Source organism: Salvia hispanica, chromosome 5 (genome assembly GCF_023119035.1).
Source record: "Salvia hispanica cultivar TCC Black 2014 chromosome 5, UniMelb_Shisp_WGS_1.0, whole genome shotgun sequence".
NCBI lineage: Eukaryota > Viridiplantae > Streptophyta > Magnoliopsida > Lamiales > Lamiaceae > Salvia > Salvia hispanica.
In genome coordinates, this window is record NC_062969.1 from 12,197,967 (window position 1) to 12,213,677 (window position 15,711).

Here is a 15,711-nt window from a genome sequence, read left to right on the forward strand (position 1 = left end):
TACAAAGCACAATACAATACTGATGAATTTATCCAAATAAGAAATATCTGCAACATGAATAGAGATTTGGTCTCTCCCGATAAGCAAATTAACTTGGTACAATACTTAAGTTTTCTGCTACAACCTTACAACAAATGGAGAAGAATCAACACAAGGAAACTAAATCACAGGACAAAGTTCAATTGTGGTTCAACACTATAACCTAAATGACCTTTCTCCCTATGGTTCCCAGCCAAATTCCAACTGTCATCGATGGTTCTGTGAGTAATCGAAACTCAGAGGCTGCTGGCAGAAGGGAGCCTGGTATATACAACGAATTAGTCATATATGTTTCAAAAATAATAGACAAGAGGAGCGGAAGCCTACCTGAAAAAAGCCATGTCTTAGTTGATCATATGACTGTGCATGCATCATGGACTGAGTTGGCCATTGCACATACAAGGCGTCAGTAGAAGCGGGATTTAACCCCATGGCACAGTAAGGGCCCATCACATGGTTTCCATAGTTTATAGAACCTTGAGGTGCTGCTGCCATCTGACCATGATGGGGAAATACAGACTCATAATGGACGAACGGAGGCTGGAATTTCTGCATATTGAAAGGTGTTGGGTTGAAGCTCTGGTTATTCGGGAGGCTCCTAACATATCTGTATCATGTATGACAAAGTTAAAACGTAACAGTCAAGGTTTGCATTGACAATCTGTGCAGTGAAACAGGAAACTTCTAGAGAGAAAATCAACCATAATATCTTTTGGTCAATAACTACCAATAACAAATTACCTGTCATAACTGCGATCATAATCAGGGTCTGTTCGGTCCTTTTCCCTGTCCCTAAGAATGGCTACTCTAGAAGAATTACCTACTTCCCTGAAGAAGGGGCTTCTATCCATATCAATAGCAAGGTTTCTAGAAACTTCATTCTCATTTATAATCGAATTCCTTCCATCAGAAGCAACCTGGAAAGATGTATCTTCTGACTCGGAACTACTTGGACTGCTAAATATACGAGCCCTTGCTCTGTCGTACTCCTCCTTCCTCTCTTCCACGGATCTCACCGGACTGCGTTTAAGCCCCAGTTCATTGGAGTTATTTGAGGAGCCTTTAGGTCTTGGTCGTATGACAATCTTAAGTTGATCAAGCTTGTCATTTTCTGACTTTTTAGCTGGTACATCAGATAAGCAAACAGCCGGAGACTTACTCTCTGCTTTCTTTATAACCAGAATCCGGATTCCTTGGCCATCCACAGAACTATCCAGAACCATAGTCTGCAAACCATAGTGTTGGGCAACCCGGTGAGCAGCAAGACGAAGGTATGAAGTTGGGAAGTGCGGAAACTCAAACTGCTGAATATCAGGACTCTGCAGGAACTTCTGTATATCAAGCTCCATTCGTAGAACTGAAATTCATGTTCACAAAATTATCATCGTATACTGGTATTGATCAAAAGTTCAAGCAAAAGGAAAAGCCATAATATCATAGTAACGACTGCATATATACACTTTCTGTTGCAGTAGAAGGAAGGAGATTATCTATCAATGGAGGGTATAGAATAGAAAAGCTACATGCGATTGAAAATAAGCCAATACAAAGAGTTTATCTGCTACAAGCCTACAATGGGCCTGCAGTCGCCCAGATTACCTGCTACATGATTTCCATCCACTTCTATCTAGTAGAAACGGGACCTTATATTGATGACAATTTAGCAATTTTATTCCTATAGTTCCTCTTTTGTGACATAATTATTAAAAAGTCTTCTAAGAATGTAAAATAGCTTCAAGTCTTGGCCATTTAGTTCAACTGTTCAAGTGTATCCATGGAGATCCTAGAACAGAACTTCTCGCTCTGAATTTGGAAAACAAATTGGCTTGTATCATACCTCCACATAAACATATACCTACTGTTACAAAACCAAGGTTCAAGATTCTCTATACGCCACTATCAGCGTGAGTTTTCCCTTTTAATATCCTTTTTCCTTTATTTTGTTTAACTTTTATTTTATTCAGTTTTAATATCTCTTTTCTTAATGCTTTTATTCACTTTTAATTTGTCTTTAGAAATTTAAAGGCCGCAGTTCCGCACCACGATGGACTTGAACCTGAGGCCATTGGCATCAGACATCAACCACAGAAATTCAATTCATCAATTTAAGCCCTATATCTATCTTTTTAAGTTTCAAAATTGAATTGTTTCAGAAGATCCTCAAATTCATAAATTTTGTATCAAGCTCTTTAAAAAATGATATGTAAGTAGTATGTTTTAGCTGTCAATAAGTTCAAGTTTCTTCACAAATCCAACTAAGAAAGAAATTTCACGGCAAACAGAAAAGCTAATTAGTTCTAGCAATTCGTTCAGATTCCACACTTATACCATACAAGATTCAGAATGGGATAATCCCTAATTTACTATTTCAGCTCAATTTAACTCAAAACTCAGATTTCTAAACACAGATCTGCATCAATTTAGCACTAAATTCTCCTATTACAAAGGATTCAACAAAGTTACCTAATATACATAGCTCATCTATCATAAACAGATCTTAGTCGCAACTACATATACAAATATGCAAACATCCCTAAAGCACAACCAAAAACTGAATAATTAAAACAAAAACAAACGCATAATTGATTCAATTGAGAGAAAAAGGGAGGCAGGCCCTAACTAGTTAGCCGATGACGAGGGTTCTGGAGAGCCTCGACGAGGAACGGATCCACCATCGAAACGTAGGGCGGCGGCGGCGCCTGGTGGTCGTCATCAACCGCCTTCCGCTCCAATTCAGCCGCCGATTGCGAAGTCAAATCCATAATCCCAAAAATCTACAGAAAAATTGTTGAAAACTACCTAGATTACGGTAGCGATAGACGAGAATTTAGTAATAAAAGAACATACGGTGACTCCTCCGGCGCGCAGCGATGGGAGAGAGAGAAGGAAGAAAAAATTGAGAAAAGGGAAACCCTTTTCTCGAATTTTCCCTTTGGGTAATTTCCTTCCCACCAATGGAAGAGAGTGGAAATGGAGAATAATGGGGCGGATTTATATGGAATTTTTCAGCTGCGTGTTTTGGGGTTTGGATTTCGCTTTTAGGTTTTATTTATAAATCCACAATTTTTGACTTGTAGCGTTGGGCTTTGCCTTTGTGGGCAGCGCTTACTTTTATAATAACTGGATTTTGGAGATTTTGTTTAATTGGAATATTTTGAATGCTGAAAAATACAGTGAATTTGGGTATCTCACGACGAAGCTAATATTCTTAATTTAAGATCTAAATTTACTATACTCCCTCCGTTCCACTTACTTGCAGCGTTTCTTTTAATGAATTAAATAAAATAAAATAAAAAATAAAATAAATATAATTAAATACTTTATTTTTAGTCAAAAAGAAAAATGACTCAAATAATTTAGGATAAACCAAAATGTCAAAAGAGAAAGAGTAAATGATTGATGATATTACAAATGATTTCTTCTTTTTCCAGTTTTGCAGGCAATCAATTGTGCGATACATGTGATCATATTAGTAACTAAATATTTAGTACTGATGACAGATATTTTTTAATAGAAAACGGTTATGGTAACAAGAACACTGATATTGGTATGTATTGATAACAATATTTGTGTACATAATAATAATTAGGTTTGAAAGCCATAAAATAATACTAGGAATTATGATATTTTCTTATTCCTTAAAAATAGATAATTTTTTAAACTATGTAAGTTTTAATATATAATTGGTAATACAGAAAAAAAAATGATTAGAGAATTATATTATAAAAGTTGAGAGGGGAAGTATTGCTTAATTGCAAGAATGATATAGTAATATAAGGTGTAAATTTATATGATATGAGCACTGATTGACAATGATAAGAATAAGAGGACAATGATATTGGGATCCTGTGAATTTATACTATGCAGAATAATTGATTCTAATTTTTGACTTGTAGATGTAATGAAGCCATTGATAAGAATTATCAAATGACATCATATTTTAGATTTTTTAATAATTTACTGATTCGCACCGTTTTTTTTTTAAAAAACAATTAGGATATCCAAATATTCGATTATTTTAAGGGATATTACGCCAATATAATTTTTTTTTTTAATTATGTTTTCTCACAAACTTTGAATTTGACATATAATATCACGAACTTAAATATTCATTGAATTTTTTTGACCGGATCTTAAAAGCATTAGCAATAGGACCCTAGCCACCACCTAGCATGATGGCAATCGAGAAGGGCCCTATTGCAACAGCCGAGCCAATGGGGAGGGGCGACCAAGAGGAGCTTGCCGGTCGTTGGGCGCTAGCTCAGTGCCTATTGCGCGCCGAGCGGCCGCCGAGCCATAATTTTTTTTTTGTTTTTTTTATTTCTAATCTATATATGCAACTCATTACACTTCAAATTTTTAATACTATTTGATAAACACCAACAATTATAATGAATTAAATTGGAGGACTTTAGGAAGGTTGTTGAGAGGGCCGTGTGATGACGTAGAGAACAGCTGGACTATGGGAATGACTTTGATGCTATGGCATGAGAAATTTGTAGCTGAGTTGTGAGAAGGGCATTGCTATCGCTAATGCTCTTATGTGTATAATAACAAACGAAATGCAATCAAATTTTGTTTCTGATAGAAAAAATTTAATAACTATTTAAATTTATGATATTATTGTCAAATTTAGAATATGTAAATAAACAATTTTTTTCCATCCATCCCATAATAAATTGACACATTTTCCTTTTTAGTTTGTCCCACATAAGATATCACATTTCCATTTTTAGAAAAAGTTATCTCTCACATTATTTATGAAATTATATTTTATCTCACCACTTAACATACAAAATAACATCTTTTAAAATCTCATATCATCTCCCATAATGATATGTATGGACGGAGGAAATATATTAAATCTAAAGACCAATATCCCATTATTTAATTATGGATACTCTAATACTCCATGTACAAACAAATCAGCGCACACCTTTAGGTTGAATGCCAACCATAATTAAAATGGAAATCAGACGCCGGCTTGGCGCCTATTGCACGCCGAGTGACTGTCCAACCATAATTTTAATTTATTTTTTTATATCTAATTTATATATACAAATCATTACATTTCAATTTTTTAATACTATTGATAAACATTAATAATTAAAATGAATCAAATTAGAGGGCTTTTAGGAAGGCTGTTGGTAGGGCTCTTGGAAAGGCGTAGAGAACAGATTGAGGAATTTGTAGCTGAGTAGTGGGAAGAGTATTGCTATTGTTAATGCTCTTTATGTGTATAGTAACAAACGAAAAGCAATCGAATTTTGTTGCTGGTAGAAAAATTCAAGAATTATTTATATTTGTGATATTATCGAGAATCTGTAAATAAACAAATTTCTAAATATCCCATTATTTAATTATGGATACTCAAATACATATACAAGTAATCACCGCACACTTAGGTTCAAAACAAACTCCGTATTTTACTAATTTTTTAAGAGCGTGAGACACGTAAAAACCGAGTCAACAAGATAATCCTTCCAAATCACTTAAAATCCCCAATTCAACCCTAAAAATCCAATCTTTCTCCAAATTCTCAAAATCATGGCCGACGCCACACTGATTTCCGACGATCTTCCGCCCGAACATACCACTGATTTGGATTACGGCCTTTCAGTTCCGCCGTTTGACTCCGCCTTCTTTTCCCAGCAGTTGATCGATGATGGTGGCGCCATTGGGGGTGAAAATCATGTTGTCGACGATTTGGATTTGGATTTCTCATTCGAAGATCTCTACATTCCATCCGCCGAAGAGCTCGACGACCTCCTCCCTTTCCAGTTTCAGGAGTTCGGAGACGGAGCTAATCTCCGGCAATTTCAACCGAATTCCAACCAATTGGACGCTGTTTTCAAAACAAATTGTCCAGAAGTGCGTCGCGGTTCCGGCGATCACAGCTCCGATGGCTCCGGGGTTCTAGATTCCGGGTCGTCGCAATTGGAGTCTCATCAGATTTCCGGCTATCTCAATATTCCATCAGAATCGGACGGATCGAATGGAGGAACTTCTGAAAATTGCGGCAGTGGAGTGAACGTGTCGGATTGTCCTTCGCCGGAAACTAGTGCTTCGGGGAATTGCGGCTCTAATGTCTCTGAGGACTCCAATGATCGTGCTGCAAATTCGGTGAGTTCTTCTCCACATATGAATAAGAGGTCGACTAGAATTGGTGTTGTTGATCAGAAAATAGAGCCGCCTAAAATCAATGTTAGTAGCTCTTTGTTGAAAAGGAAAAAGGGTTGTGAAGAGTTGCCTAATAATAATGTGGATTCCGGGAATAAGCTTAGAAAATCTAACTGTAACTCAGAAATTAACCCAAATGTCGAGGCGAGCGATGACGACGAGAAAAGGAAGTTGAGGTTGATAAGAAATAGAGAGAGTGCCCAATTATCCAGACAGAGGAAGAAGAATTATGTTGAGGAGTTAGAGGAGAAGGTGAAGATGATGAATTCGACGATTCTAGACTTAAACTCGAAGATTTCGTATTTTATGGCGGAAAATACGACTCTCCGGCAGCAAATGAGTGGAGGTGCAGTCCCGCCTTCGCCAATGGCGCCTCCTCCTCCTGGGATGTATCCAGCGATGATGTATCCATGGATGATGTATACTCCACCTTATATGGTGAAACCACAAGGTTCTCAAGTGCCTTTGGTGCCTATCCCTAAGTTGAAACCTAAGCCAGCATCACAAATTCCCAAGTCAAATAAGAAGGCCGAGGGCAAGAAACAATCGGGGCTAAAGACGAAAAAGGTTGCTGGCATCAGTTTTCTTGGTTTGTTGTTTTTCATCATGTTATTTGGAGTATTGGCACCAATGGTCAACGTGAGGTATGGAGGAGTCAGGGAGACATTAAAAGGTGGGGAAAGCTATGCTGGAGGTGGGTTCTATGAGAAACATCATGGGAGGGTTTTGATGGTGAATGCGAGTGAGGCTGATGGAAGATACAGTAGAAGCCTGCGATGTGATCATGATAAACCTGTTGTCGATGGTTGTATTCAATTCTGTAATGAGAGTGAGCCTCTTGTTGCGTCGTTATATGTTCCCAGAAATGATAAGCTTGTTAAGATAGATGGTAACTTGATTATACATTCAGTTTTGGCGAGTGAGAAAGCCTTGTCCTCTCATAAGATTGGTGGTGATGAGACTGGTAGTGCAGTTCCCGGAGCTCTAGTTCCTTCTAGCGCGGTTCCCAGTGTCCGAACAAATGGTGCTAGGCTTCCCCAACTACCAGCTCTTGCTTCTGGCTCAGCTGACAAGGATATCAGGAAACCAGATGTCAAGATTCAGCAATGGTTTCGTGAAGGCCTTTCTGGTAACTATCGTCTTTCCTCAACCTGTGATACCTCAGTCATTTTCACTATGTCAGAATGAATCTTGAACCATATTTCTTTATTCCTTTGGGGTTTTTCTTCTTATGCTTGGAAAACTTGTTTGGTTACCTTATTCCTCGATTAATACAAGCTCTCTTATTCTCCATTTTCAGGGCCAATGTTAAGCTCAGGTATGTGTACTGAAGTTTTCCAGTTTGATGTATCACCGGCTGCTACATCAGGAGCCATAGTTTCTGCCACCACTGCCAGAAACATATCTGAACAGCGAAACCACAACCTCACACACATCAACAAGGCAACGAGTCGTAGAATCCTTCGTAGTCTTCCAGTACCTCTTCCTGAATCCTCTCGTAACATTTCCAGACCACACAAAGGAAGAAATTCACAGAAAGAGAACTTGAAAGGTATCAGTTCTTCATCTTCGATGGTGGTTTCTGTGCTCGTTGATCCTAGAGAGGCGGGTGAGGCGGACATGGATGGTGTGATGGGGAAGAAGTCCCACCAGAGAATTTCTGTCGTTGTCTTGATTGACAGCGTCAAGTATGTCACTTATTCATGCATCCTTCCGTTTAAGAGTTCTGCTCCATATCTAGTAGCTACTTGATAGTGAAAATAGGGCCAGTGTTTTACAAATAATTTGCTTCCAGTGAGTTAGTTCTTAGATTGTACAAATAACTTATTTCCCATGTACTATCTCACAAATCATTATCTATTGGAGTATTTTGATGAAAATTTGTCATGTATATTGTCTCAAAATATATATTTGAGTGACAGTTTAACAAAACACCTCAAAAGAAGAAAGGTTTCAAATATTCTTTTCTCCAACATCAAAAGGCTTTACACTTCAAAGGAATCAAGAATTGCTTGCAGGGTTTTCTCTGATGACGGCCACTGCTTGTCGTTGGCACTGGCAACAAAGAGGATGACGGTGTTCCCCTTTGCCGTCGCCTTGGCAAGATTGTGCGATCCCGTGAGAGCATATGGAGTATCAAGAACATACTTGTAGTACTGCAACAAAACAAGAAGCAAAAACACTTGAAATCTTTCAACTTCACAGGAGAAAAAAACTGATCATCAAAGCTTCATCATCATACTACACTCTCCACTAAGCAAAATAAGCATTTGGAGAAGAAGAAGATGAAGGTACCGTCTGATCGCCTCGTTTCTCAATGGAGGTTTCGACGAGCTCATCTGGGTCTAGAGTGTTCCCGGTGACAAAAGGGCCAAGAGAGGCAATGACCTTATCTGGGGTCCCAATATCTTCAATTGTTGCATTAGGCTTGTTTGTGAGCCTTATGAGGGGAGATGCCACCACCTGGATTTTCCCCTGCTTCTCATCTTCGAATTTGACCTCGATCCACGGCTCTGCACACTTGGGCTGGCAATAGTTCCCAGACAGTATGTTTGCTATCCTCATCTGCTTCCATGTTGGTGGCAGGATGAACTTGTAGGGCTGTACATTTCCTGCACCCAACTATATTCAGAGTTTTTATAAGCAGCACATACACGCAGATGCAGGAGATGTACAAACCACCACGAAAACAACGTAAAAAGAAAAAGTAGAAGTAGAAGAAAGGCATTCTTGAAATTTTTCAAGAAACCAAATGCCCTTAAAGAAGATTCGAACCTCCAACTTATTGGAGGTAGACAAGAAGTGTCTTATCAACTAAGTTGCACTTTATCATCAAATTGGTACTCCTACTATAATAAATTTGTATTGTAGTTCACTCTTATTTTGTAGTAGGAGTACTATTTATATTGTGATATCCTTGTGCTGGATTACATAGGGTAAAGTTTCTTATTTCACATTTAATCCGCATGAAGAAATTAAGTTATAACTATCAATAATGTGAGAAATCATTAAATTAAGTTATAACTATCAATAATGTGAGAAATCATCCAAAATATTACCCAAATTTGACCATAAAGATTATAAACACATCGAAAATATTACCTAAATTTGATCTTGAAGACTATTGGCACGTGAAATAGTATTCAATAAGCACGTGAAAGAGGCAAGCTAAATAAGCGTGCATGGATGTACACGTGGATAAAAGAGGATTTGTGAGCGCGAAGCATGGAATTGAGAGTTAGTTAGATTGTTGCTTGAGTTTGTTAGTCGTACGCACGTCTCAGCTATATGAGCTGCATTTTCCTTGATGCAGCTCAAGATATCTTCTCGCCATCTCCTTCTAGCAATTCTCTGTATATAAGTACTCTCTTATCACTATTTAGATTTTCGAAGACCCTAAATCTATATAACTGTATAGATACTCTCTTGGTCACTGTTTTGATTTTTGAAAACCCTAAATCCATACCTATAACTGCTCTCTATTAAATATAATAAATATAGATAAGACTAAAATGTTTCAAACTCGACTACAAAATTAATGTGCCAATATTTGGAAATAAAAGAGTAAATATATGAAAAAAAGAAAGACTACTATTTTTTCTCATTAAACAAAAAAGACATAAAATTAGGAGTGACGGACTATTTTTTGATCCAAGAATGTTTGTCGCCTCTCTCCTTATTTATATACCTATGCTTCAGATTCCAAATTTGGCATTGTGGCAAAATCCGCCTAAGAATGATTGTCCTGAATCCTACTGCACACACATAAACAACATCGACACCAATTTGGCTTTAACATTCAAGAAAGAATGAGATAGAGAAGGTCTCGCCACGCATTTCTAAAGGGAAAGGGAATTGTGCTGGGATTCGTTTCTTGATTGTGATTGAGATCGAGGGCTTTGATTTTCTTGTACTGTTTCAGGTAAAAATTTGATCTTTTTTTTTTGGAAAATTTGAGTATTTTCTGTACTCTTTCTGTTTTCTTTGATGGGAGCTCTTTGAGATTGTCTTGTTTTAGTTTGTTTGTTTGTTTTATGCTATTTGAATTTGAATTGGCTAGAATTTGGAAAGGAAATGGATCCAATATTAAATTGTGTGTATCGTCCCAAATTTAGTACTCATTTTGGGTTTTTTGAGCTATTTGTCTTGTTCTATTGTGTGCAATTATAGTGAGAACCTTAAAATTTAGAAACTCAGTTTTTTTTTTTTTTGTAAATTGGAAGCCATAACCTTAGGGTTCCATCTTGTTATGTTGCCTTTCCGGTTTAAGAGTTATGTAAAAAAAAATTGGAGTTCTGATTCAAGAAGCATGTATTTGGGGTTTTGATCAATGCAGAAAGTTCGAATTTAAATTTTTTTGTTTTTTTGGTGATTGGAAGTCATTATTGTTAAGTTTCTTCTTGTTATGCTGCCTTTGTTTTTTTTTTAGTTGATCGCAATTCTTCGAATTTTGCAGTCTGTATGTAAGTAGTGGAGTGTAGAATTTAATGATAATGTGAACAATAGTAGGAGTTCTAATTCAAGAAGCATATGGACTTTTGATCAATGCAGGTCATTTGACAAGAAGATTTTGAAAAATGAGTGGTAGAAATAAGAGAAATGTGACTGAGAACGGTGGGGACACGGGTGAAGACTCGGTTCTTGCAACCTTGGTAAGCAATGGGGATGATATGGGGCCGATGGTTAGGCTTGCATTTGAGACGGGGAAGCCTGAAGCCCTCTTGCAGCAGCTCAAGCACTTGGTTAAGAAGAAGGAAGTTGAAATTGAGGAGCTTTGCAAGCTCCATTATGAGGAATTTATTGTTGCAGTCGATGAGCTACGTGGTGTCTTGGTTGATGCGGAGGAGCTGAAAAGTGAGCTGTCAACTGATAACTCGACGTTGCAGCAAGTTGGAAGCGCCTTGCTCACAAAGTTCGAGGAGCTTCTTGATTCTTACTCGATTAAGAAGAATGTGACTGACGCCATTAAGATGTCGAAGTACTGTGTGCAAGTGTTGGATCTCTGTGTGAAGTGTAATAATCACATCTCTGAAGGGCGATTCTATCCAGCTTTAAAAGCTGTTGATTTGATTGAGAAGGATTATTTGCAGAGTATCCCAGCTAAGGCTTTGAAGACGCTGATAGAGAGGAGAATACCTATGTTGAAATCTCATGTTGAGAAGAAGGTGTGCTCCGAAGTTAACGAGTGGCTAGTTAACATACGGAGCTCTTCAAAGAGTATCGGACAGACTGCTATACAATATGCTGCATCTGCTCGTCAGAGGGAAGAGGATATGCTGGCTCGTCAAAGGAAAGCTGAGGAGCAAAGCTGCTTGGGCATAGAAGATTTCACCTATGCTTTAGACGTCGAAGAAATTGATGAGAATTCTGTTTTGAAATTTGACCTCACCCCGCTTTATCGAGCGTTTCATATCCACAATTGCCTCGGGATCCAAGAGCAGTTTCGTGAGTATTATTACAAGAATCGTCTGCTGCAGCTGAAATCAGACTTGCAAATCTCATCAAACCAGCCTTTTCTTGAATCACATCAGACCTTTTTGGCTCATACTGCTGGTTATTTCATCGTAGAAGATCGAGTTTTGAGGACTGCCGGGGGGCTGCTGTCGCCAACTGAGCTTGACATGATGTGGGAAACGGCTGTGGCTAGAGTGACTGCGGTCTTAGAGGAACAGTTCTCCCAAATGGATGCAGCGAGTCACCTCCTCCTCGTCAAGGACTATGTGACTCTTTTTGGAGCAACACTGAGGCAATATGGTTATGAAGTTTCCACGATTCTGGAAACTTTAAACAGCAGTCGTGAAAAATACCATGAACTTCTTCTAGCAGAGTGTCGGCAACAGATCACTGATATATTTGCTAGCGACACATATGAACAGATGGTGATGAAGAAGGAGTCCGAATACCAGGCAAATGTGCTCCTGTTTCATCTCCAAAGCTCGGATATAATGCCGGCATTCCCTTATATTGCTCCATTTTCTTCCATGGTGCCCGACTGCTGTCGCATTGTTCGATCCTTCATCAAGGATTCGGTTAATTACTTGTCTTATGGGGCACAGATGAACTACTTTGACTTCGTTCGCAAGTACCTCGACAAACTCTTGATTGACGTCTTGAACGAGGTCTTGCTCCGGACAATCCACAGCAGCAGCACCGGCGTGTCCCAGGCGATGCAGATCGCTGCCAACATATCTGTTCTAGAGAGAGCCTGTGATTATTTCATCCAGCACGCCGCTCAGCAATGTGGAATCCCAGTGAGGTCGATTGACAGGCCACAATGCGGTTTAACGGCCAAGATCGTGCTTAAAACCTCGAGGGATGCCGCTTACATGGCGCTTCTCACTCTGGTAAACTCGAAACTTGACGAGTTCATGAAACTCACGGAGAACGTGAATTGGACGTCCGACGAGGCGACGGGGCTCGGAAATGAGTATGTCAACGAGGTCGTGATATATCTCGAGACGGTCATGTCAACTGCTCAGCAGATCCTACCCTTGGACGCGCTGTACAAAGTCGGGAGTGGCGCTCTCGAACACATATCCAACTCTATCGTGGGGACTTTCCTCAGCGATAGTATTAAGAGGTTCAGTGTTAACGCGGTGATGTCGATCAACATGGACTTGAAGGCGCTGGAAACTTTCGCGGACGAAAGGTTCCACTCGACTGGACTGCATGAGATATACAGAGACGGGAGCTTCCGGAGCTGCTTAGTAGAAGCCAGACAATTGATCAACCTCCTCTTAAGCAGTCAGCCAGAAAACTTCATGAATCCCGTGATACGAGAAAAGAACTACAACACTTTGGACTATAAAAAGGTGGCTACCATCTGCGAGAAGTACAAGGATTCGGCTGATGGAATCTTTGGCAGCCTTTCGAATAGAGCCTCGAAGCAAAGTGCAAGAAAGAAGTCCATGGACGTTCTAAAGAAACGATTGAGAGATTTCAACTGAGATATATCTGCAGTGGTTTGGACCGGCTAAAATATTTTCAAGTATTCCATTAAATCTTCGATTGGATCTCTTTATATAGCTCGTTCTAATTTTTTATATCAGAATATAGTTTGTGATGGACTATTTATTCTTTTTCTCGTGTTTGATTAAATTAGCATGATTGAGGTCTATGTGCGCATTTGCATCCTACGTTTACGTAATAGGGTTCTGATGATGACTTATCAGTTTTCACGTGTCTATGTACTGATGAGATAGTTAAACGTCCTGGATGTTCGGTGCTTGACCAATGGCCAAACAGCCAGGAATAAGGAACTTTCGTTCTCGTCAGTGAAGACCTTTTATGTGTACCGTTAAGTGATTTATACCATATTTAAGGTATGGGATGATGGAGACTTGAAGCTTACCGGTTAATATTTTGACAGTTATTCTTGATTGGAGTTGCAAAATTCTTGCCTGCTTAGATCATTGGCATAGTTTCCATTTTTTTCAATTTTGAATTGCATAATTGCTAGAGACATGACATTTTCTTGCACGTGTTGAAATGTTCAAAGCTAGTTGGCTTTCTTTAGTGATTATCTGTGTTTTGGTATTGGTTAGCTTGCTGTCTGCGTGCATCTCAATTTGTGTTGCAGCAACGTTCGCAGGCAAATGACTCGAGTGATGGTGAAATTGCTGTCGCCACATTTACGCGTTCTTGAAAACCGTATGCCTCTCTGATTAGATGTGTCAAAGTTGCCTTTCGAACTCTGAAAAGAAATCTGAACTGTGAAGCATCGATGAAACGAAACAAAACTGTAGAATACTTGACATTTCACTAGCCTCGTCTATATCTGCTGTCGTGTTTTTAGTAGTGTTTGTTGGAAGTGATAGTAAAGATGATCCAGTCAAAGTGTGCAATGTCAAGTTGTTAAGTCTTGATGATCAGAGTGTGGATGCATCAAGTGTGGATGCAATGCTTAGTGCACAAGAGAAACCAATCACCAGCCTCGCACGAGTTGAAGCAGTGCATCAACCAATGTCGACAGCTAAGGTGGAGGACCACATTTGTACTTGGAGAGACGTGGTGATCAAAGGATTAAAGAAGAAGAATAGTTTGCAGAGTTAGTTTTGATTAAGTTATAAACATGCTTTAATCTTGTACCAGTTGTGTTTAGTGCAAGATTCTAGATTGTTCGAATATGGTGTATATGTAAGGAATCTTGCATCCACCAAAATCAATCAATGAATAATAGTGACTTCTACATATTTTTAGCATATCTGCATTTGTCTTTCTTCTTCATGAATTCCACTGCATGCTTTCATGGTATCAGAGCCAGGTTTCTTAAGGAAGAGTTTTTCATGTGGTGAAGAGTTGTTGATGACCTTAGATGGCATGAGATTAATCAAGTAAACGGCTGTCACAAAGGCATCATCCCAAAATTTTTGAGGAAGAAAGGATTGAGCTAACAAGGCCAAACCAGTTTCAACAATATGTCTATGTTTTCTCTCTGCTAGGCCATTTTGTTGTGGTGTATAAGGACAAGAAACATGATGAACAATGCCACTCTCTTTTAGAAAACGAACTAGACCTTGAAACTCACCTCCCCAGTCAGATTATAAGATTTTTATTTTTGATCCTAAGAGATTTTCACTAACAGCTTTAAACTGCTTGAAGACAGTGACTAGATCATTTTTGTGTTTGAGGAGAAAAATCCAAGTATATCTAGAAAAATGGTCAATGAATGAGACATAATATGAATATCCATTTCTAGATTTAATTGGTGATGGCCCCCAAAGGTCACTATGAACAAGTTCAAGAGGTGAATTATGTTGAGAGAATGACTGTGGATATGACAGTTTATGAGCTTTTGATACACAGCAGGGATAACAAAGAGAAGAGACTTTCATTGCATGATAAGGAATATTACAACTGTTAAGAGCAAGTTTAACCACATCTAGAGTAGGATGTCCTAGTCTACTATGCCACAAGTACAAATCTAGACTAGAAGATTGACTGGAACTACTGCTGGATTGTGGGCTGCTCAGGCTTAGGGAATGAACTGCTGGACTTTCTGGGCTTGAAGAAGAGATGATGGGGAAGGTGTCTCGCTTGATTGGAGTGTGATCAACTAGGAAATGATACAAGCCTTTTTCAAGAGTTCCTTTGAGCACAATTTCCTTGGTTCTCAAATCCTTAACAAGACAAAAATTTGGGTGAAACTCAAAGAAAACAGAATTATCTTGAGCAAACTTAGATACACTCAGGAGATTTTTAGTGATGTTAGGAACATGCAAAAGATTTTTGAGGTGAAGTTTTCTGTTAGCCGAGTGAGATTTAAAAACACTTTCTCCAACATTTGCAATATTAACAGCATCCCCATTCCCAAGCAAGAGATTCTTACCTCCTGTGTAGGCAGTGCTTATGTTGAGATTGCTGAGATCAACACATGGTGTGTAGCTCCTGAGTCCGGATACCAGCTTGAAGCAGCATTTGAATCATAACTGTACTCTGATGGAGTTCCAACAGAGAAGGTGGCTGATGGAGACCTTGGTACTGATTGCACCA

General features: G+C 38.8%; 4 protein-coding genes across 5 annotated transcripts; 2 read left to right on the plus strand and 2 right to left on the minus strand.

Annotated features, from left to right (window-relative positions):
- Positions 1 to 3,041, minus strand: LOC125188355 (R3H domain-containing protein 2). Its single transcript, XM_048085145.1, has 5 exons — positions 2,887 to 3,041; positions 2,660 to 2,813; positions 781 to 1,396; positions 367 to 646; positions 1 to 300 (listed from the first exon to the last, which is right to left on the minus strand). Exons 2-5 carry the CDS (start codon positions 2,799 to 2,801, stop codon positions 247 to 249), a joined length of 1,092 nt encoding a protein of 363 aa, XP_047941102.1. The 5' UTR covers positions 2,802 to 2,813; positions 2,887 to 3,041; the 3' UTR covers positions 1 to 246.
- A 2,478-nt stretch (positions 3,042 to 5,519) lies between these two features.
- LOC125190699 (bZIP transcription factor 17-like) lies at positions 5,520 to 8,106 on the plus strand. 2 transcript variants are annotated; one of them, XM_048088069.1, is made up of 3 exons: positions 5,520 to 7,048; positions 7,130 to 7,348; positions 7,520 to 8,106. In XM_048088069.1, the coding sequence occupies exons 1-3, from the start codon at positions 5,587 to 5,589 to the stop codon at positions 7,969 to 7,971; spliced, it is 2,133 nt and encodes a 710-aa protein (XP_047944026.1). In that variant the 5' UTR covers positions 5,520 to 5,586; the 3' UTR covers positions 7,972 to 8,106. The 2 variants fall into 2 exon arrangements, with proteins under 2 accessions (XP_047944026.1, XP_047944025.1); XM_048088068.1 differs by having other exon boundaries at positions 5,521 to 7,348.
- On the minus strand, positions 8,088 to 8,861 carry LOC125190700 (psbP domain-containing protein 6, chloroplastic). Its single transcript, XM_048088070.1, has 2 exons — positions 8,515 to 8,861; positions 8,088 to 8,375 (listed from the first exon to the last, which is right to left on the minus strand). The coding sequence occupies exons 1-2, from the start codon at positions 8,782 to 8,784 to the stop codon at positions 8,205 to 8,207; spliced, it is 441 nt and encodes a 146-aa protein (XP_047944027.1). The 5' UTR covers positions 8,785 to 8,861; the 3' UTR covers positions 8,088 to 8,204.
- A 1,029-nt stretch (positions 8,862 to 9,890) lies between these two features.
- Positions 9,891 to 13,336, plus strand: LOC125190698 (exocyst complex component SEC15A). The gene is made up of 2 exons (XM_048088067.1): positions 9,891 to 10,141; positions 10,771 to 13,336. Exon 2 carries the CDS (start codon positions 10,797 to 10,799, stop codon positions 13,164 to 13,166), a length of 2,370 nt encoding a protein of 789 aa, XP_047944024.1. The 5' UTR covers positions 9,891 to 10,141; positions 10,771 to 10,796; the 3' UTR covers positions 13,167 to 13,336.
- The last annotated feature ends 2,375 nt before the right edge of the window (positions 13,337 to 15,711 follow it).